Source organism: Mobula hypostoma, chromosome Y (genome assembly GCF_963921235.1).
Source record: "Mobula hypostoma chromosome Y, sMobHyp1.1, whole genome shotgun sequence".
Classification (NCBI taxonomy): Eukaryota; Metazoa; Chordata; class Chondrichthyes; order Myliobatiformes; family Myliobatidae; genus Mobula; species Mobula hypostoma.
Window position 1 is genome coordinate 5,963,527 of NC_086130.1, and position 23,055 is coordinate 5,986,581.

At 41.5% G+C, this 23,055-nt stretch overlaps 1 protein-coding gene across 1 annotated transcript in view; it reads left to right on the forward strand.

Moving 5' to 3' along the window:
* The window catches only part of LOC134341058 (serine/threonine-protein kinase SIK3-like), a 410,314-nt gene extending 396,807 nt beyond the window's left edge, over positions 1–13,507 (forward strand). The window contains exons 22-24 of the mRNA XM_063038806.1: positions 7,301–7,446; positions 9,062–9,182; positions 13,320–13,507. Of these exons, the coding sequence (XP_062894876.1) occupies positions 7,301–7,446; positions 9,062–9,182; positions 13,320–13,507 (455 nt within the window). The remainder of the gene's footprint in view (positions 1–7,300; positions 7,447–9,061; positions 9,183–13,319) is intronic.
* The last annotated feature ends 9,548 nt before the right edge of the window (positions 13,508–23,055 follow it).

Here is a 23,055-nt window from a genome sequence, read left to right on the forward strand (position 1 = left end):
ATGTGTGTACCTCAATACAAGGATAATCAGGAACAAAGGTGATGAACTGAGAGCTTGGATACATAGATGGAATTATGATGTAGTGGCCATTACAGAGACTTGGCTGGCACCAGGGCAGGAATGGATTCTCAATATTCCTGGATTTCAGTGCTTTAAAAGGGATAGAGAGGGCGTAAAAAGGGGAGGAGGGGTGGCATTAGTGGTCAGGGGTACTATTACAGCTACAGAAAGGGTAGGTAATGTAGTAGAATCCTCTTTTGAGTCAGTATGGGTGGAAGTCAGGAACAGGAAGGGAGCAGTTACTCTATTGGGGGTATTCTATAGGCCCCCTGTTAGCAGCAGAGATACAGAAGAGCAGATTGGGAGGCAGATTTTGGAAAGGTGCAAAAATAACAGGGTTGTTATCATGGGTGACTTTAACTTCCCTAATATTGATTGGCACCTGATTAGTTCGAAGGGTTTAGATGGGGCAGAGTTTGTTAAGTGTGTCCAGGAAGGATTCCTGTCACAGTATGTGGACAAGTCGTCTATGGGGAATGCCATACTAGATCTAGTACTAGGTAATGAACCTGGTCAGGTCACAGATCTCTCAGTGGGTGAGCATCTGGGGGACAGTGACCACCACTCCCTGGCCTTTAGCACTATCATGAAAAGGATAGAATCAGAGAGGACAGGAAAATTTTTAATTGGGCAAGGTCAAATTATGAGGCTATAAGGCTAGAACTTGCGGGTGTCAATTGGGATGATGTTTTTGCAGGGAAATGTACTATGGACATGTGGTCGATGTTCAGAGACCTCTTGCAGGATGTTAGGGATAAATTTGTCCCGGTGAGGAAGATAAAGAATGGTAGGGTGAAGGAACCATGGGTGACAAGTGAGGTGGAAAATCTAGTCAGGTGGAAGAAGGCAGCATACATGAGGTTTTTAGGAAGCAGGGATCAGATGGGTCTATTGAGGAATATAGGGAAGCAAGAAAGGAGTTTAAGAAGGGGCTGAGAAGAGCAAGAAGGGGGCATGAGAAGGCCTTGGCAAGTAGGGTAAAGGAAAACTCCAAGGCATTCTTCAATTATGTGAAGAAAAAAAGGATAACGGGAGTGAAGGTAGGACCGATTAGAGATAAAGGTGAGAAGATGTGCCTGGAGGCTGTGGAAGTGAGCGAGATCCTCAGTGAATACTTCTCTTCGGAATTCACCAATGAGAGGGAACTTGATGATGCTGAGGACAATATGAGTGAGGTTGATGTTCTGGAGCATGTTGATATTAAGGGAGAGGAGGTGTTGGAGTTGTTAAAGTACATTGGGACGGATAAGTCCCTGGGGCCTGATGGAATGTTCCCCAGGCTACTCCACGAGGCAAGGGAAGAGATTGCTAAGCCTCTGTCTAGGATCTTTATGTCCTCATTGCCCACGGGAATGGTACCGGAGGATTGGAGGGAGGCGAATGTTGTCCCCTTGTTCAAAAAAGGTAGTAGGGATAGTCCGGGTAATTATAGACCAGTGAGCCTTACGTCTGTGGTGGGAAAGCTGTTGGAAAAGATTCTTAGAAATAGGATCTCTGGGCATTTAGAGAATCATGGTCTGATCAGGGACAGTCAGCATGGCTTTGTGAAGGGCAGATTGTGTCTAACAAGCCTGATAGAGTTCTTTGAGGAGGTGACCAGGCATATAGATGAGGGTAGTGCAGTGGATGTGATCTGTATGGATTTTACTAAGGCATTTGACAAGGTTCCACACGGTGGGCTTATTCAGAAAGTCAGAAGATATGGGATCCAGGGAAGTTTGGCCAGGTGGATTCAGAATTGGCTTGCCTGCAGAAGGCAGAGGGTCGTGGTGGAGGGAGTACATTCAGACTGGAGGATTGTGACTAGTGATGTCCCACAAGGATCTGTTTTGCGACCTCTACTTTTCATGATTTTTATTAACGACCTGGATATGGGGGTAGAAGGGTGGGTTGGCAAGTTTGCAGACGACACAAAGGTTGGTGGTGTTGTAGATAGTGTAGAGGATTGTGGAAGATTGCAGAGAGACATTGATAGGATGCAGAAGTGGGCTGAGAAGTGGCAGATGGAGTTCAACCCGGAGAAGTGTGAGGTGGTACACTTTGGAAGGACAAACTCCAAGGCAGAGTACAAAGTAAATGGCAGGATACTTGGTAGTGTGGAGGAGCAGAGTGATCTGGGGGTACATGTCCACAGATCCCTGAAAGTTGCCTCACAGATGGATAGGGTAGTTAAGAAAGCTTATGGGGTGTTAGCTTTCATAAGTCGAGGGATAGAGTTTAAGAGTCGCAATGTAATGATGCAGCTCTATAAAACTCTGGTTAGGCCACACTTGGAGTACTGTGTCCAGTTCTGGTCACCTCACTATAGGAAGGATGTGGAAGCATTGGAAAGGGTACAGAGGAGATTTACCAGGATGCTGCCTGGTTTAGAGAGTATGCATTATGATCAGAGATTAAGGGAGCTAGGGCTTTACTCTTTGGAGAGAAGGAGGATGAGAGGAGACATGATAGAGGTGTACAAGATAATAAGAGGAATAGATAGAGTGGATAGCCAGCACCTCTTCCCCAGGGCACTACTGCTCAATACAAGAGGACGTGGCTTTAAGGTAAGGGGTGGGAAGTTCAAGGTGGATATTAGAGGAAGGTTTTTTACTCAGAGAGTGGTTGGTGCGTGGAATGCACTGCCTGAGTCAGTAGTGGAGGCAGATACACTTGTGAAGTTTACTAGACAGGTATATGGAGGAATTTAAGGTGGGGGCTTATATAGGAGGCGGGGTTTGAGGGTCGACACAACATTGTGGGCTGAAGGACCTGTATTGTGCTGTACTTTTCTATGTATATAGTGATGCCAAACTGTGATCAACCCATACTTGTCCCTCTTATGCAAAATAAATTGTTTTACCACCACATACAGTAATAAGACTTAAGGATCTGAGTCAAAAGGAGGCTGATCTTAGCTGATCCACTTTTAGGCAACTTGTGATATCCATTGCCCTCTAAGTGATTTTTCTTGATGTTTGGTGTCGCTATTTTACCATCTTCTGTTTGATGTTCTCTGAGACCCCTCATCACATAGTGTTTCAGACAGAATTGGTGTTACATACTTCATGCAGCGCTGTTTTACATGTCTTTTCAGAGTGGAATAGGGTATCAGTTGTGAGTGATTAACCAGATTAGGTACTTGTAGGATCATATTAATCCATTACACAGCAATCAAGAAGACCAAGAATATCTTGAACTTTAACTCAAAAAGTCACTCAAAGCTTGAGTTAAACTCATCTTCTTGAAAAAAAGGATTATTTCACCAATAATAATCAATTTCAACATTTCCTGAAAATGAAAGTAATGATCTGTCAGACATTCTGCTGTCCATGCCAGTATCTTCCCTGTAGCGTTATAGGATTTTACCTTGTTAACCAGCCTCATGAGTGGCTCCTTTTCAAATGCCTTCTGAAAATCCCAAGTAACTGTCATCCACTACCTCTCCTTTGTCCTCAAAGAACCCTTAAGAGATTTTTAGGCAAGATTTCCCTTTACAGAAACCATGCTGACTTTGACTCATTTTATCATTAGTCTCCAAGTACCCCAAAAGCTCAATCTGTAATAATAGACTCCCAACACTTTCCCAACCACTGAGGTTAGACTAACTGGCCCATAATTTCTTTTGCCTTCCTCTCTTCTTAAAGCGTGGAGTGACATTTGCTATCTTCCAGTCCTCTGGGACCATGCCAGAATCAAATGATTCTTGAAAGATCATGACTAATACATCTGTAATCCCTTAAGCAACCTCTCGCAGGACTCTGGGATATAGTCCATTTGGTCTAGGTGACTTATCCACCTTAAGAGCTTTGAGTTTTCCTAGCACTTTTGTAATAGCAATGGCACTCACTCCTGCTCCCTGATACTCACGGACCTCTGGCACATTGCTTGTGTCTTCCACGGTGAAGCCAAATGCAAAGTACCCCTTAAGTTCATCTGCCATTTCTTTGTCCCCTATTATTACCTCACCATTATTTTCCAACTCTTACCTCCCTTTTACTCTTTATATAACTAAAAAGAATTTCTGGTATTCTGCCTTATACCTTTGGCTAGTCTGCCCTCATATTGCATCTTTTCCCTTTTGTTTCAGATGCCTTTTGTAGGATTTTAAATACTTCCCAATCATCCAACTTCTCACTCACTTTTACTTGGCTTTTATGCCATTCTTACATTTTTTGTTAGCCACAGTTGTCTAGCCCTGCCATTTGAAAAATTGTTCCTCTGTGGGACATACCTATCCTGTGTCTTGTAAATTATTCCCAGAAATTTTAGCAATCACTGCCCTGCCATCACCCTGCCAGTATCCTCCTCCAATCCACCTGAGCAAGGTCCTCTCTTATGCTTCTGTAATTTCCTTTATTCCATTGCGATACTGCTAATGTGACTTATACTTTTCCCTCTCAAATTGCAGTATGAAATCAATCATATTATGATCACTGCCTCCTAAGGCTATACATTAAGCTCCCTAAAAAGAGCTGGATTATTGAACAACACCCATTCTAAGATAGCCTTTCCCTGAGTAGGCTCAAGCACGAGATGCTCTAAAAAGCCATCTTGTAGGCATTCAACAAATTCCCTCTCTTGCGATCCAAAGTCAATCTGATTTTCCCAATGCCCTCACTTATTAAAATCCCCCATTACAGTTGTGTCATTACCCTTATTACATGCCTTTTCCAGCTTCCTTTGCAATCTCAACCCCACATCTTGGTTACTGTTTGGAGGCCTATATATGATTCCCATAATGGCTTTTTTACCCTTGCAGACTCTTAACTCCACCCACAAAGATTCAACATTCTCTGACCCTATGTCACCTCTTTCTAAAGATGTAATTCCATCTCTTACCAACAGAGCCACACACCGCCTATGCCTTCCTGCTTGTCCTTTTGATACAAAGTATATCCTTTGATAATAAGCTCCCAACTATGACCTTTCAGTCACAACTCAGTGATGCCCACAATGTCATTCCAACCAATCTCTCATTGCACCACAAGTTTGTTCACTTTATTCCAAATGCTACATGCATTTAAATACAGCACCTTCTCTCCTGCATTCTTTGCTCTTTTGAATTTTGCCTCTGTGGTAACTGTTTACTCTGTCTGTATTTGTACCTTTTGAATTAGCAAATGGAGGTTAATGTAGGAAATTATAAAGTTATCTATAAAGTAAATGGATTCAAAAGGCGTTAACTAAATAGAAAATAATTGCAAGGAAGAAGTACAGGAATGTTTTAAGTTTTCTTAAGCTTGAATCATAGTTAACAGAAAGGTACATCAAGTAGATAAGTATTGTATTGGTCTTTACTCAATAATGTTCTATTGTTAGTACTGCATAGGATGTTGTTAAAGCTATACCAGGAATACCTTGCACAGCGCTGGTGTCTTCATCTAAGAAAGGATATGGTAGCATTGGAAAAAGTCCTTAACGTTGATATAACCAAGGTAGTAGTAGAGATAAGTTCCCACCATTTATTAGATGCTGCCACTGGCATGCATCTTAGATAGCCTCTGACAACCAGGTCCAGTTGGCTTCACATGTGGCTTAGCTACTAAGTCTGACGAAACTGATTCTATTGATAGGCAGCCTAGTGATGCCTTAAAACCAGTTGCTTTGGGCAGATGAGGCTCATCATCTGAGGATGGCTGCTTGTCTGTGAGAAGGCTTTGGGGGTAGACCCCCCCAAGGGAAAAATTTGGAGTTGCTGATGCTAAAGCAGTCCTACATCGAAATCAACACGTGAGTGACAGCTCCTGAAACACAGCTGGTGCCGAACAGTTTTGGTCTCTGTCATTCTTTTGAATTCACTTACTGCATGAAGAGGGTGAACCTGCTACATGAGCAACAGCTTGCTCTCCATATTGTACTGCCCTGGCTTGCATATATTGTAGACAGCCGTGATGCAACATTCAAGGTTGACCTAGACTAACAGAAGGCCTCAAGTAGACAGTCTAAAAGAGACCTAAAGTTCAAAGTAATTTTATTATCATAGTATAGATATGTTATTATATTATTATATATGTACCATGATAATCACTTACTTTGAATTTTAAATCAAATTTGTACTTCAGGGAGCGGGAAGCACAGAATCAGGTATCACTGTGATGATTGTAAGCTCTAGTATCAAATGTTTGGTGACAATAAAATAAAGTAAATCTCTTTTAGACTCTGCTTTCAGATTCGTATTTGTGCATTCACCAGGCAAATTGAAAAGAATGGTCTATTTTACATATAAAATCCTAAAGGGACTGGACAGGCTAGATGCAGGAAGATTGTTCCCAATGTTGGGGAAGTCCAGAACGAGGGGTCACAGTTTGAGGATAAAGGGGAAGCCTTTTAGGAACATAATTAGGAAAAGCTTCTTCGCACAGAGAGTGGTGAATCTGTGGAATTCTCTGCCACAGGAAACAGTTGAGGCCGGTTCATTGGCTATATTTAAGAGTGAGTTAGATATGGCCCTTGTGGCTAAAGGGATCAAGGAGTATGGAGGGAAGGCTGGTACTGGTACAGGGTTCTGAGTTGGATGATCAGCCATGATCATACTGAATGGCGGTGCAGGCTCGAAGGACCGAATGGCCTACTCCTGCACCTATTTTCTATGTTTCTATCAAGAGAAAAGAGGTTAGATGTGAATTCTTTGAAATTTAGGACAACAAAGAATGACCTTATTGAAACTAATAAGGTCCTAAGGGGTTATGATGAGTTAGACATTAGGATGTTTTCATCTGTGGGAGAAGCTCAAACAAAGGGATATAAATTCAATATAAAGAGCTAGTCATTCACAACTGAAGTATGTATAAAAATTCTCTCAGAGTGTGGTAAATCTTTGGCATTCTCTGTCCAGGGTGTTTTGAAGGCTAGCTCATTAGAGGTATTCAAGTGAATTTAGATAAATATTTGAAAGGTTGTGCTTAACTACTCTGAGGGAAGGATGGGGAAGGGCACAGTGAAGATACTAAGGCCTGGTATAGATCAGCCATGATCATATTGAAAGGCAATCTTGTAAAACCAGGTAGCCTCCTCTCCTCATGTTCTTTCTTGTGTTCCTTTATTCTCATGTATAATTCAAGTGATCCAAATCGTAAATAAATCTGCTGTTTGATCAGCTTTTACGTATCACATTGTGACAGAAGACAGTTGTGCAAAGGAGCTGGATAGGGAAAGAGTATGAGATCTAATCAACAACATAATAAATATTAGTCATTTCAGCTGGTAAATTGTAATATATGATGATGTGAAACTACTTCAAAACTCTCTCTTATTTCAGAGTCTGTAACAGCGGATCAAACTGATGGAAGTGCTCCTATACAGCCAATGGAAGTAAATGACCACAATGGGATAGGTTACAAAACAAGAGAGTCAAGTAAAACTTTCCAACGGCATCACACCATTCAGACAAGTGATGATGCTTATGTATGTGCAAAATATTTGATTATCTTGCATCATTGCATGATGTGATAGAGAAGTTTTGAACAAAATGATGTACTTGGTTCTTTGCTTTTTTCTTGCTTTTCATTTTTAAGATTGCTAATCGAGTACTAACAAGAAACAGTGATGTTGCTATTTTTTCCCATCTTGACCAGCAAAATTCAAAGCTAATTACCATTGATTTAATGAAGCATTATGATTTGGATCAGCAAGGTACATGATTTCTCACTGTGATCCTTTAAAACATTGGCAAAATCTTCCTCTGAATTCCTTCTCTTTAACTGTGTCTTCACCCAAACTCCTCCATAATTCATTAAAAACAAAAAACTGAAAATTTGCAACTGTGGAGAGAGAAATTGAACTTTCATTTTAGGTCAATGGCCCTTCATCAGAACTGGAAAAGAGAGAATGTGCTCATTTTAATTTTCAGAGTCATAGAGTTGTACAGTATAGAAAAAGCTCTTTAGTTCACTACATCTATGCTAACTTTGTATTTGATTCCATATTCTCTCTGGCAATGAGTTCCAATATCAACTGGTGTCTAGTTAAAAAAAAATGTACCCCTCAAATCCCCTTTAAAATATTATCTTCTTACCTTAAACTTGTGTCCTCAGGTTCTGAGTACCCCAGTTAAGATACTGACTATGCGTCTTATGTATGGCTCCTATAATTTATTTATACTTCTATTAGGTTCCCCCCTTGACCACCTTTGCTCCAGAGAAAACATGCTTGATTCACCATGACTAGAACTAGAAAATATGAAAAAATACACATAAACAGGCAGACTGACAAACATTCAATTTGCAAAAGAAGATAAACTGTGCAGACAAAAATTAATGCTTAGGACATGAATTGTACAGATTCCTTGTAGGTGAGCATGTAGGTCCTAAAATAAATTCAGAGTAGTTGTGATTGAAGTTAAGTACCCTCGCGTAGGAGAAACAAGACACAAACTGGGTGACTCACTTTTCATAGCACTCCTATTTTTACTTCTCAAAAGTCTCCAAAGGCCTGTCTTTTTATTTCTCCTGTTACAGATAACCAGCCTTTGTGTGTATGTGGTACAATTGTGTATTCTGACACAAGGTGTTCTCTTTTTAGTGTCAATTCATTCGTTCTTTTATACTGATCAGCCTGGCTTACTTAGTAATTCCTACTTTTCAATTTTTTTCAATTCTATGACATTTATAATAGCACCTCCAAGTTTGATCCATTTGGCAAGAGAAGTTACTTTGAAGTGATGGGAGCATACAGTGTTTTTCTGTGCATGCAAAAAAAAACACTACGAAGAGGCAAAAACCCATTTGGTAACAAAACCTAAGTTGTAGCATCAAGGATTCAAAAACAAAGAAAGATAAACTGTGGAAGATTGTTTGAACTCCGGTGGGTAAAAGAACTAGAAAAGCTACTAGTCGCATTTGATGGAAAGATTTCCAAACTAGTTCATTCATGTGAAGACATCAGCATACTTAATTTTTATAAATTATGAAAGAAAAGAAAATCTTTATGCTTTTAAAGCATTAATTTGCCACTGTTTTAATTTTACAAATCGTTTGTATGTTTATTGCTGGATTTATTTTGCTTTCCATTCCTCTTAAAGGATCAGGCAGAGCCTTCAGGGATGAGTTTATTAGATGCAAAGATGCTTAGCTCTGCACGTATGTCAGATGTTCTTAGCCAGTCATCACTCATGGGGAATCAACAACTGCAGAACAGAGAAGGTGAGGACCTCTGGAATATAATGAACAGTGATATGTTAAATGGTAGATACAGAAGTTTTTATTCGGGATACCTGAACTGACAGCTGTTGGAGTCACTTGAGAAAGAGAGAGGAAGTGACTCCCCAACCCAAGATTACAGCACATTTTTATATGTTAAAGAACAATGGTAACAGGATAATTTCTGTAGTTACATTGCCATCATAATGCTTCTTTTGAGTTATGTGTAATTTTCCAAATTCCTGGGTCATACAAGAGAATGTTGATTGTGTTTATGCTTATGTGGACTTCTCAGTCAATAGGATGCCTCCTGGTATGCAATTTTACTGTTGCTTTTGTTGAGATGGCATAAGTTGGATATTATGATGCACAGTTTGTATTCACTGTTCTTTAGCAATTTTGAGAGAAGGGTTTGGAATGCAATTTATTTTGTAATAGACTTTAGCTGCATGAGGAATTTTGTATCAATTTAGTCCCCATGTATTTAATTTACTAGGTAGGTGATCATGATTGAGTTGAATAAAATAACGTATTAAACAGCTATTGTCTCAGTAAGGATTTTTTTTTATAAACTGGAGTTTTTAAGTTTTTAGTTATCCTGAAATTAAAATCACATTAGGTTAATTGTCAAAGGAGTCGCATGATACGCTCATGAGTATGCTATTTCTTCTCCTTCTAAGGTGTTTTCAGGTGGAGAATCATATGTAGAATAAAAGGAGACAAATTAATAGAAGTTCATGATAAAGTGCACTTTCACTATTTGTATGTCTCATTACATTTTGATTAATGTGTTTCCAAGTATCAGATCATAGTTCAGTTTACACTCGACATGTTCGGCACAGCATTGTGCTGTAGGTTTCTGTGTTTCTGTATAGCTAGCAATGTCGAAATCTGCATTACTATGGCTATCTTTCTGCATAAATATGAACTAAAATGTGATCAGATCTTCACGTGTCCTAAAACTAGATAAAGAGAACTCAATTAAATAAATAACACAAACAACATTATACTAGTTCATTTATTTATTGAGAAAAATTATCTAATAGTTCATGTATTTGCTGGGGAAAAGTATGCGAACCTCTAAGATAATCAGTTCATGTAAAGAGGATATTAGAGTCAGGTGTTTCAATCATTGGGATGACAATCAATTGTGCGAGTATTTAAAGAACATAAACCTGGATCTTCACTATCAAAGTCTGATCTTCACCACACAGGTTTTTGGAAATGTGTCATACCTTGATCTGAGGACCTTGTGGATGCTCACTAGTCTGGAAAAGGATATACTGTAAAATAATTTCTAAAGAGTTTGGGCTCCACCAATCTATTCAGGCAGATGGTATACAAATGAAGGAAATTCAACACCACTGATACTCTCCTGGGAGTAGTTGACCAATAAAAATCACTCCGAACAAAGCGTGTAATATTCCAGGAAGTCACAAAGAACTCCAGGGTAACATCTACAACCCTTTCTGTCATGAGTCCACCATCAGGCAAAACTGAACAACAATGGTATGCATGGCAGGATTGCAAGGAGAAAGCTACTACTCTCCCAGAAGAAAATTGCTGCCCATCTAAAGTTTGCTAAAGACTACGTTGATAAGCCAGAAGTATATTGAAAGAAAGTTTTGTGGACAATGTGTGCCAACAACCCAGAATTAAAGCAGTTTTATATGGAGGAGGGGCCTAGAGTTCCTCCAAGCCGATGTGCAGGACCGATCAACAGTTACTGGAAACGTCTGGTTTAAGTTATTGCTGTACAAGGGGTTCAACCAGTTACTGAAAGCAAAGGTTCACATTTTCCAACAAATACATGTAATATTGGATCATTTTTCTCAATAAATCAATGAACAAGTGTAATGTTTTTTGTGTTATTTATTTAATTGGATTCTGTTTATCTAGTTTTAGGACACGTGAAGACCTATTCACAAACTTTCTAGCGCTACTGTATAGGAATATAAATATAAACAGAGGTAAGTCATGTTGAATTTTGAGCATAAGGTCATTTTGCCTCTTGAACTTTTGTGGATCATGCAATCCTTTATATCCTATTGCCAGCCTAGCTGCTATATTTTTGATAACCTTGGCACCAAAAAATACTGTTTCTATTAAATAGTTCATCAGAATTGAAAGAATTTCAAAATATAATGTAGAACCAACAATCAACAAATCTAGGAAGCAGATTTCTTTATGGTGCTTAAGAGAGAAATGGGCAGGTTTTGAAAGGAAATCATTTTCAGGCTGTTGGAAGAGGATCCAAGAGTGGGACTTGCAGGATTGTTCTTGCATAGAACTAGTATGGATAAAAAGATCAAGAGAAAATCACTGGGGTCATTCCTCATCCCACCAGAGATATTTATCAGGGGCGTTGCATATGCATGGCCCTCAGCATTGCCAATGTTCCCTTCCCTGTGTCCAACAGTCTCTTTAAACACTCTTTCAGGCAGGGGAGAACTGTGAGGATGGGAAATGTCTTCTTCCCCTGGCTACAAGTCTACTAAATTCCCTGCCGTCACCACCCAGATTTCATCAAGCATGAAACACCAGTAGCAATAACTTTTTGATAACTTTTTCACTTGTGTCCTACTGCAAATGCACCTCATTACTTGTTGGTTTATTTGTGGTAATATTACTTTATGTGTGTGTGCTTTATGTACTACTTGAGGTACATGCTATTGGGAGCAGTTAACAGATAGTAGGACCTTATCCTCACTACTACCCTACCCACCCATCCAGCCACCTTAAGGAACCAAATAGCATATAACAACCTTGACTAGCTCCTGGCCTTCACATGTTGCTGAACTGCTAAACCCAGAGGAACCATTTCTATTGACAGAAGGATGGGTTACTAGCGCTTTAAAATAAGTTGCTTCGCACAGCTGTGGGACTCATCAGCCGTGATCGACAGCTCATCCAGGAGAAGGAAAATTCTGATCTTAGACTTCCGCTGCATTGTCATATTTCTTCATGGGCAAAGCTACAAAAGTAAACCCCAAGGAATAATCTGGAGCTGGATTCACTATGTTGAGTTCAGTGCTCGCTGACAATTCCTGCAATGCCACTGCTGCCAAACTATATTAAACTGTTCATTTGGATTCATCAGCTGTGTAGAAAGGGGAGCCTGCTGTATGGACAACAGCTTGCTGTTTATATCGTATAGCTCTGGTTTACATACTGGCTGACACTTAATGTAGACAGCTAGGTTGCAATAGCCTCGAACAATAGAAGGCCTCAAAAAATGCGTGTACTGTGCTGTGAAACTTGTTCCTGAGGAACATTGTTTTGTTTGGTGGTATACACGAGCATGGAAGAATGACAAAAACCTGAACTTGAACTTGAACTGCGCTCCATCTATGCTGTAACCATTCTGTGATACCATAAAAATGCAGATGTTAAATTATTTCTAAAGATAGAAAGCAAAATCCATACAGAGCAGTAGCAAGATTTCAAAGTGATTTTGAGAATTGATCGTAGAATCTGAAGAAATTATATGTTCAGATTTATGATCAACCTTGATTCAATTTTCAGCACCTAAGTTTGAAGACAGTGAGAATGCAATGCCCAGGAATGAAAGAATGTAGAATTTCAGATCTTGTTTGAAGTGCCATAGAGAAATATCTCTAAGTTGGAAAGGAGGTGGTGAGCCATATTTTATATCTTGTAGGGGTTACTTCACTATTTTTGTCTGGATTTGCCATTGCCTGTGTGACAAGGTGTAAAATGCTAACATGGAACAATATATTATAGCCATCTCCATCTTAAAATGATAATTGAAAATCAAAAGAAGCTGAGCTTTCTAAAACTGCCGATTATTTCTGATGATCATTTAGAGTAAATATTTGGTGATGGTAATACTGGTTTGTGGTTTTTCACTGGAAAGCAAGTTAATCTCTACAACTGGATCCTGGAATCATTTAGAATCTGCAATTTTCTGTACTAAATATTTGATTCGATAAACAATCATTTGTAAACTAGTAAATCTAGCTAAGAATAGCTAGAAATAGGAAAGGTGTATTGAAAAACACTGGTAAGTTCATTCTTTCTGTCATTGACCTTCCATAAAACTGACCAAAATTTGTATATAAGACATTGATTGAAATTGTTTTAATAATCTTCGCATTGATTCATACTTGCTTTTCACAGAACACAGTGGAAGTTTCCAAAATTCTGCCGAACCAAACACAGGAGGCTTGGCACATTCAAACAGCTCTTGCTACCCTGCCAAATGCATCAATGACATTTTGAAAGAACTGAATCCACCACTTGACAACAAAGTACTTCTCTACAAACATCCTGATTTGGCCTTTGGAATGGAGCAGGCTGGCATGTAACCAATAATGTGGTGAGCTACAGAGTTGTTCTAAGGAATTTATGCACATTTTGTTCATCTAATATTGTATTAATAAAAGAAAATGGTAGAAATAAGCCAGGCATTATCAGTGAAGAATTGAATAGAATTAAAGCTTCACATTAATGACTTTCTGTTGTATTTTGAAATGCTGCCAAAGTTAAAATAATGAAGAAGTTTTATAGTAGCTTTTTCATGTTATATGTTCTGTATATTCGAATTATGATTTCAAGCTCTTGATGGTTAAGTCAAATCCCCTACAATATCTTCTTGATACGGTATACATTTCACAAGGATTTTGAAGGTATTTTGAGGTCAGGGAAGTGCATTACTGGAGTTTTGTAGTTCTTCTTTTAAGTCCTTCAGTGTTGTTGTTCCACCTGACTTTCTTCTCTTCAATATGTCGTTGATACCATCTTTATATGTGTGTTTTCTTTGCTAAGAAGTTATTTTCATTTACAGTGAAACTTGATCTTTATTTTTCCACTGCAGGCCCTTCAGCTCATCTAGTCCATTTGGAACAATTAATCTGCTTGTCCAATCAACCCGGACCTATAGTCCTTCATACCCTCCTTCTCCCATTTATGTACCTATCCAAATTTCTCTTAAATGTTAATAGGTGAAGTTCTCAAGATGGCATCATCGACAAACGACGACATCCTCAGACAGCTCACGGAACTACTATTTTGATGTCAACAAAACTAAGAGAGTACAGAGAAGATTTCCTAGAATATTACCTGGGTTTCAGCACCTGAATTACAAAGAAAGGTTAAACAAATAGGGTCTTTATTCTTTGGAGCGTAGAAGGTTGAGGGGGGACTTGATAGAGGTGTTTAAAATTATGAGGGGGATTGATAGAGTTGATGTGGATAGGCTTCTTCCATTGACAGTGGGGGAGATTCACACAAGAGGACATGAGTTGAGAGTTAAAGGACAAAAGTTTAGGGGTAACACGAGGGGGAACTTCTTTACTCAGAGAGTGGTAGCTGTGTGGAACGAGCTTCCAGCCGAGATGGTTGAGGCAGGTTTGATGTTGTCTTTTAAAGTTAAATTGGATAGCTATATGGACAGGAAAGGAATGGAGGGTTATGGGCTGAGTGCAGGTTATTGACCGAGTACAGGTCGGTGGGACTAGGTGAGAGTAAGAGTTTGGCATGGACTAGAAGGGCCGAGATGGCCTGTTTCTGTGCTGTAATGGTTATATGGTTACTATTTCTTTTAAATATTGTTCTTCTAAACTGCCATTGATTGTGGTCTACAATTGAGGTGATCCACTTTGGATCAACTGACCAATCTTTCACTTTTGCTCTCCTGGGGAATTAGGCTAGGTTGAGAGCGGAGTATGTGGCTTTTATTCTCTGATGGTAAGCTCCATCACTCCTCACGGATTAAAACATTGTATAAGATAGAAATCGATGAGGACAAGAGTGGAAGGTGAACGAGTGTTCAGTATCAACTGCTTGCATTTGACTGGTCATCTTCGAAAGGCTGCTGGAGGCAGGTTTAAGACTCTTGGGTTCAATCGCCTTGGTCATTTTCAAGGGACTTCGCAGTTTGAAGTTTAATATCCTCAGCAGCACACTCTGCTAACTTTATTTCAGAGGACTCCTTGAGTCATGTTCCAAGTATTTCTGGTTACTCTGTTTTGGTGTTTGCATGATTTGATTGAGGTGTTTTCGCATGGAACTGGTTCTGTAGCTGCAGTCGTCTGGAGACCCTGTTGACATGTTTAAGAGTGATGATTTGCACCTGAACCCGAGGGAGACCAATATTCTTGCGGGCAGATTTGTTAGAGCTGTTGGGGAGGGTTTAAATTAACTTGGCAGGGTGGTGGGAACTGGAGTGAAGGGACTCAGGATAGGACAGATGTTAAAAAAGTAAAGACAGCATGCAGTCAGACTGGCAGGAAAGACAGGCAAGTGATGGGACTTAGTTGCAGCCGACAAACTGAGTATCAGTACATTAGGAATGCAAAATCAAAAAGGGTAGCTAATATGGTACTCAAGGTAATTGTGCAAAGTATAAGAAATAAGGTGGATGATATGGTTGCACTATTACAGTTTGCCAGGTATGATTTTGTGGCTGAAGAACGGTTGTAGTTGGGAGCTGAATGTCTAAAGTCACCTTTTGTAACAGAGAGATAGGAAGGTAGGCAGCGAAGTTGGTGTGTCTCTTCTGGAAAAGAATGGCATCAAATCAGTAGAAATATGTGACATAGGATCGGAAGATGTTCAATCCTTGTGGGATGCGTTAAGAAACTGCAGGGGTAAAAGGATGTTGACGGCTGTTATATACAGGCCTCCCCAACAGTGGCTGGGAGGTGAACCACATGTTACAACAGGAAATAGAAAAGGCGAGTGAAAAAAGCAATGTTACAATAATCATGGGGAATTTTAACATGCAGGTAGATTGGGAAAATCAGATTGGTAATGGATTTCAACAGAATGAGTTTGTTGAATGCCTAAGAGATGGTTTTTTTTATAGCAGTTTCTCATTGAGCCTACTAGGGGATCAGCTATACTGGATTGTGTGTTATGTAATGAATTGGTGGTGATTAGGGAGCTTAAGGTAAAAGAACCCTTAGGAACCAGTGATCACAATATGATTGTGTCCAACTTGAAATTTGTTAGGGAGAAAATAAACTCTGATGTAACAGTATTTCAGTGGAAAGGAAAGGTATGTCACATCCGGAGTTTCTCCGATTAGCAGACGATTTCCCTCCACGTCTCTCTGACGTAGTGGGGAACCATTTACAAGGCAAGTTATAGCAGTGGTTTGCCATTGCCTTCTGCTGGGTGAGTTTCCAAAGAGATCACCAGCTCGTAACCCAGTACGGATAGAAAGCGTACAGGGGAGCCAGCTGGATTCAAACTCAGGACCTTTCATCCAGAAGTCCAACGTTGATTCCACTACACCACCAGCCGAGTCATATTTCAGTGGATTATGGGAAATTACAGTGGCATGAGAGAGGAGCTGGCCAAAATAAATTGGAAGGGTCTGCTGGCAAGAATGTTGGCAGATCAGCAATGGTGTGCGTTTCTGGGAAAATTGAGGAAGGTACAGGATATGTGTATTTCAAAAATGAAGAAATACTCAAACGGCAAAATAGTACAAGGGAAGTCAAAGCTATTGTAAAAACAAACAAGAGGGCATACAACAAAGCAAAAATTAGCAGGAAGATAGAAGATTCAGAAGTTCCTAAAAACCTACAGAGAACAACTAAAAGAATCATTAGAAGGGAAAAGATGAAATATGAAAGCAAGCTAGCTGGATAGTAAAAGTTTTTTCAAGTATGTTAAAAATAAAAGAGAAAAGAAAGCGGATTTAGGACCACTAGAAAATGAGTCAGGAGAAATAATAACAATGGACAAGGAGATGGCTGCTGAACTAAATGAGTATTTTGTATCAGTCTTCACTGTTGGAGACACCAGTAGTATGCCTGATGTTGCATGGACTCTGTGTTAAGTAACTAACAGTGTGAGGGAAGAGAAGTGGGTGCAGTTACTATTACAAGGGAGAAGGTGCTTGAAGAGCTGAAAGACCTAAAAGTACTTAGGTCACCCAGACCAGATGAGCTGCGCCCTAGGGCTCTGAAAGAGGTAGCATTAGAGATTGTGGTGATATTAGAAATTATCTTTCAAAAATCATTGGACTCTGGCATGGTGCCAGAGGTCTGAAAAGTTTCAAACTTCACTCCACTCTTTAAGAAGGGAGGAGGCAGCAGAAAGGAAATTATAGACCAGTTAGCCTGACCACTGTGGCTGGGAAAATGTTAGAGTCAATTTTTAAGGACAGGATGATGGAGTACTTGGTGACACAGGACAAAGTCAGCTTGTTTTCCTTAAGGGAAAATCCTGCCTGATGAACTTGTTGGAATTCTTTGAGGAGATTACAAGTACGATAGATAAAGAGGGTACACTGGATGTTGTATATTTGGACTTCTCTCAGGCACTTTGACAAGGTGTCACACATGAGGCTGCTTACCAAGTTAAGATCCTGTGGAATTACAGGAAATTTACTAACGTGGTTACAGCATTGGCTGATTGGTAGAAGGCAGCGAGTGGGAACAAAAGGATCCTTTTCTGGTTGTCTGCCAATGACTAGTGGTGTTCCCCAGGAGTTAGTGCTGGGACCACTTCTTTTTATGCTGTATATAAATGATTTAGATGATGGAATAGATGGCTTTGTTGCCAGGTTTGCAGATGATATGAAGATTGGTGGAGAGGCAGGTAGTGTTGAGGAGACAGTTAGGATGCAGAAGGACTTAGACGGAATAGGAGAATGTGCAAGGAAGTGGCAAATGATATACCATGTTGGAAAATGAATGGTCATGCACTTTGGTAGTAGAAATAAATGTGCAAACTATTTTCTAAATAGAGAGAAAGTCCAAAATTCTGAGATGTAAAAGGACTTGTGCAAAGCACCCTGAAAGTTAACTTGCAGATTGAGTCAGTGGTGAGGAAGCCAAATGCCACGTTAGCATTTATCTCAAGAGTTCTAGAATACAGCAGCAGGGATGTGATGCTGAAGGTTTATAAGGCACTGGTGAGGCCTCACCTTGAGTATTGTGAACAGTTTTGGGCTCCTCATCTGAGAAAATATGTGCTGGCATTGGAGAGGGTTCAGAGGAGGTTCACAAGGATAATTGCAGGAATGAAAGGGTTATCATACAAGGAGCATTCGATAGCTCTGGGTCTGTACTCACTGGAATTCAGAAGGACGAGGATGTGGAAGTGGAATCCGGATAAAGTCACTCACAGACCGTATAAGTACAAACTCTTTATTCAAAGCAGCCAGGGCTTACTCAGTTAGTTGCTCAAACAGGAATGTTCCTGCCTAATCCACCAACTAACTCACAATTCCCCTTACAAATGGATATATTCAGTCAGATACCCCCACACATACTAAGCTGGAGCACTGGCAATTTAATTTGACAATTCCTCCAGGGCAGCTGCCAACTTAATGATTTCTCGGGAGTTCCTAGCCGTGCCATAGGATAGGAAGGCAATCATCCAGAATCTCTCTGACTCTGTGATTCCCCGTTTCTGCTACTGCCAGTGGAGATGATCCCATAGCTCGGGCACTACCCTTAGGTTGGGGACTAGGTAAGCTGGAAAACAGCACCGGCTCCATTTCTTCTGGGGTGGCTGCAGGTCCCACCTGTTGGTCATTTCCCCGGGTAGCCACAACTAAGCTTCATCCCCACAAACCCAATAGGGGCTATGCAAAGGACCCAGGAAAAAGCCCACCATTAACATTATAATTATAGATGCTGCAAGTCCTGTTCGCCAGGAAGAGTTTCCCATGGTGATTACAGTAACAAGTTGTATTTGCCACCCAGGCACAGGGCACAGTTGTCTTTCCAACTTGACTGCTGTGGGTATGGTGAGCAATACTTGGAATGGTCCCTTCCTCTGTTGTTCTAGTTTGCCATGGCTCCAGTTCTTAATTAGTATGTAGGCCTCAGCTTCAGTGTTGGGGTAGCCGCCTTCCCTTGTCGTATTGTCTTTGTCTTTGTATGTCTGACGCACCTGTCAGTGTAAGGCTTGGAGAATCTTAGTTAGGTAGCCCATTTATATCAAGAGTGGGTGGCCACGCAGAACCCCTTAGGGGCTTTCTGAAGATGATTTCAGCTGGTGACGATCCTGTTTTTTCTCAGTTGGTGCTCCTCAAATGAAACAATGCTAAGGGAAATACCTTCAACCAATTAAACCACGTTTGAGTTTTGACAATTTAGTTTTTAATGTACCATTTGCCATCTCCACTATACCTGCAGCCTGGGGGTGGTGAGACGAATGGAATTGTTGTTTGATGGATAAGGCATTGCACATTACCTCATTTACCTTGGCTACAAAGTGGGGACCGTTATCTGAAAATATTTCTGGTATCTCATACCGGGGGTTCACTTCTCACAAAAGTATTTTAGCTGCTGTCAGGGCTGTATTATTCGTGGCAGGGACTGCCTCGATCCATCTACTAAACACATCAGTGATTACTAAGCAATATTTGTAACAATGCACTCTAGGTAGTTCATTAAAATCAATCTGTAAACATGAAAAGGGGCCTCCAGGTAAGGGAGTGGCACCCGACAGGCAGGGTGTCCCCTTTCCCACATTATTCTTACAGGGTATTGCTGCAATTTCAGATGCAACTGTGTTTGCAGCAAACTGTTTACCCCTCCCTCATTTCCGAAGTGAGTACAAGTATAGGTATAATCAAGGAGGATTGGTAGAGATTGGGTAGGGATGCAGACCTGTCCTGCAGGGGTGAACCAGAGGCCCGTCACAGGACCCTCCTTACAGCCCATCTGTGACCACAGTCTGTGTTCCTCCTCAGGGGCGTCCCCTGAAACCTACGTATGACTTGCATGTCTGGCATACCCGTGCTGTCTGAGAGGCGCAGGGGGTTTTGGTGGGGCTCCGGTGGGACTATAATTTCGAGTCTCTGGGCTGTGGCTTTGTCAGTCTCATCAGCCATGGCGTTACTGGTGGAGGTTTTATCAGTCTGGTGGACATGAGCGGAGCATTTGATAATGGCCAATGTTTTTGGAGGCTGCAAGGCAGTGAGCAGAGCCTGTACAAACGTAGCATTGCTAATAGGATGTCCTGAGGAGGTGAGGAAACCCCGGCATTCCCAAAGCATTCCGTAGTCATGAGCTACCCCGAAGGCGTATCGAGCATCAGTGTAGGTGTTTGCATGTTTGTTGGTGGTGAGGATGCAGGCATGAGTGAGGGCAAATAACTCAGCTTTTTGTGCTGTCACAGCTGGTTGAAAGGCTGCCTGCTTGAGCACCATGTCATCTGTGACCACAGCATAGCCGGAACATCTGTAGCCTTGAGGGCCCATGAAAGAACTACCACTGACATACAAGGTTATGTTGGGGTCCTGTACGGGTTGGTCCGTGAGGTCCTCGCGGGCTGTAGTGAGGGGTTGATTCACAGCAGGCAGTCGTGTTCAGAATTGTTTGTAACCTGGTGTGGTGACGTAGGAAAGTGGCCGGGTTTAAAGTGGAGCAGAGAGAAAATGTCAGCAGTGGGTTGCTCAGTAAGGCTGTCTCATAGTGATTTTGTCGTGCCTGAGTGAGGTGCTGTGTCTGTCGAGAGGTCAAAAGCTCCACCACTGAGTGGGAAGAGAGCACATTTACAGGCTGATGCAAGGTAATATTAGAAGCCACAGTTACCAGGGTATATACTGCCTTCCCTGAAACTCCACCCATAGGAATCATGTCCGTTGGTATGTTTGTTCAGACCCCTTGAACCCCGAGAGGGCAATGATGACCCCGGAAAGCCGGCATCCATGTTCTGACAACACACATCAAAGTTGCTGGTGAATGCAGCAGGCCAGGCAGCATCTCTAGGAAGAGGTATGGGTGACGTTTTGGGCTGAGACCCTTCATCTGGTTTGAAACTGGGCGTCTTTGCTGTCCCCAGGGGCACCTTGCCTTCCAGTGTCCTGGTCAGCCACAGTTAAAACACAATCCAGGCTGAGCTCCCCAGGGCATGGGCGCTCGCTGGGGTGGCCCATTTCTTTGCTCAGGGGGAAAAGGTCGTTGGGGTCGTCCCCTGATTGTCATCAAATGACAGAATACTTGTCACCTTCCTGTTCTGGGGCATATTGGTCATCAGAGGGAGGGTAAGGCCAATCAGGGAATTGATCCCAATCCCGGTTTCTTGGTTCTGGTGTATGGTTATGATGCCAGCTGTTATCTGACCGGTGTCCCTCACCCTGCTGGAAATTTCATGCTTAACTACAACTCCCTTTGAGACAGTTCTGGACTGTGCACTGGGATCCCAGTAGTAAACTACAGCCCGTCACATCCGATTACGGTCATTACCTGGCCAGTGGTCTGAATCATCGTGGGTAATTTAAAAGGGAGACATTGGAGCAGCAGGGCATTAAATTGAGGGGAAGTATTCCCATTATTGAGGATCTGGTCCCCTGCATAAGTCCCCCGCCAAGTTCTTGGCAAGTCTGGTATCCCAGTTCTGCCTTCCATTTCTATCAATTGTCCGTAGATAATATCATGCAACAAGGTCTGAAAAGATCCTGGGGTGTAGCGTTATACATCTGAATTGTGCTCTACACAGATTGTGCGAAAAGCACCGGTTTCTCCTTTCTGTCAGGGGCCTGATTCTTTATCATGATCATCTCTTGTGGTTTCCATGGGGCATAGACAGGGATAACCACTGGCTGATCTTGTTCCCCCGTCCTGGGATTTAGCATCATTCCGGTAGGTAACTGTTTCTGAGGTTGGGACAAGGGACTTTTCTTGGGGACTGTGCTTATGCATTCTTCAGTATCACCCCGTGGGATGGTTGGATATTGGGGGTCTGTCCTCCCTCTCTCCCTTTGTTTCACCCTTCCTCCCACGGTGTTGGGAGAACCACGGAGAAATTTCAGGTCCTGTGGCTAGTAGCAATTCCTGATACGGTGTTGGGGGGGGGGTGGGTGTCTTGTCACTAGCCAGTCCTCATCGCCATCACTGTCATCAAACAGACATGCTCCTGGGAGTATTCGATTCCCTATTTTTCCCCTGGGTTTTATTCCTTGAGCAAGGTTTTGCGTTACTTATGACTGATTTTTTTCCGGACCATTTTACAGCTTGTCACATCCCAAGTCCCTCCCCATGGCCACACTTCGTCCCCTCATTTCTTACGTAAAATACCACTTAAAGCGCGTAAATCTCTATCATGAAACAACTCATACTTTTTGCCTAGTGAAGTTCCTGTACCTTTTTAATCACATGATAGATCTCAAACCGATGTTTTCGTCTTTTTACCAGGCTCAATTCTCCTGTTGATTCTTAACTGACTTTAAATTTTTTTACCCGATACCTGCGCACAGTATTTACTGTTCAATTTTCCTGATTCGTTTACCGAACTTTAATTCTTAGACGACCTCACATTTTACCCAACCCGTGCCACCTATCCAATTTTATCCTTTTTTTTTATCAGACACAGAGTGTCAGCTGTCTGATTTTCAAATAATTGCCCTATGAGTCTCTTGCCAGATTCGAACTGGGTCCCGTCAAGGTCCTGTGCTGAGGTCCAGGCGAGGGGCAGAGACTCACACCAGTATCATAGGGAGCGACAAAGAGAATACATTTTTGCGGGCCTGATCGTTCCCTGTAGATAGGATGTTCAGTCTGTCACTTACTCAGCCCGCTTCCGTGTCACAGTCCCTATGTTGGTACCCTGCTTGCAGCACCAAATGTGGAAGGCGAATCCGAATAAAGTCACTCAGAGAGTGTATAAAGTACAGACTCTTCATTGAAATCATCCAGGGCTTACTCAGTTGCTCAAACAGGAATAGTCTGTTTGTGGCTGTTCCTACCCAGTCCACCAACTAACTCACAATCCCCCTTACAAATGGATATATTCATTCAGATACCTCCACACATACCAAGCTGAAGTCAGACTTATCTGTTGCTTGACAGTACTAAGAGACAAATTACAGAATAAGCATAATGGCCTAATACTCAAAATAGACTGGAGCTGTCCTATCTCTACGCATGACTGCACAAGGAGACAA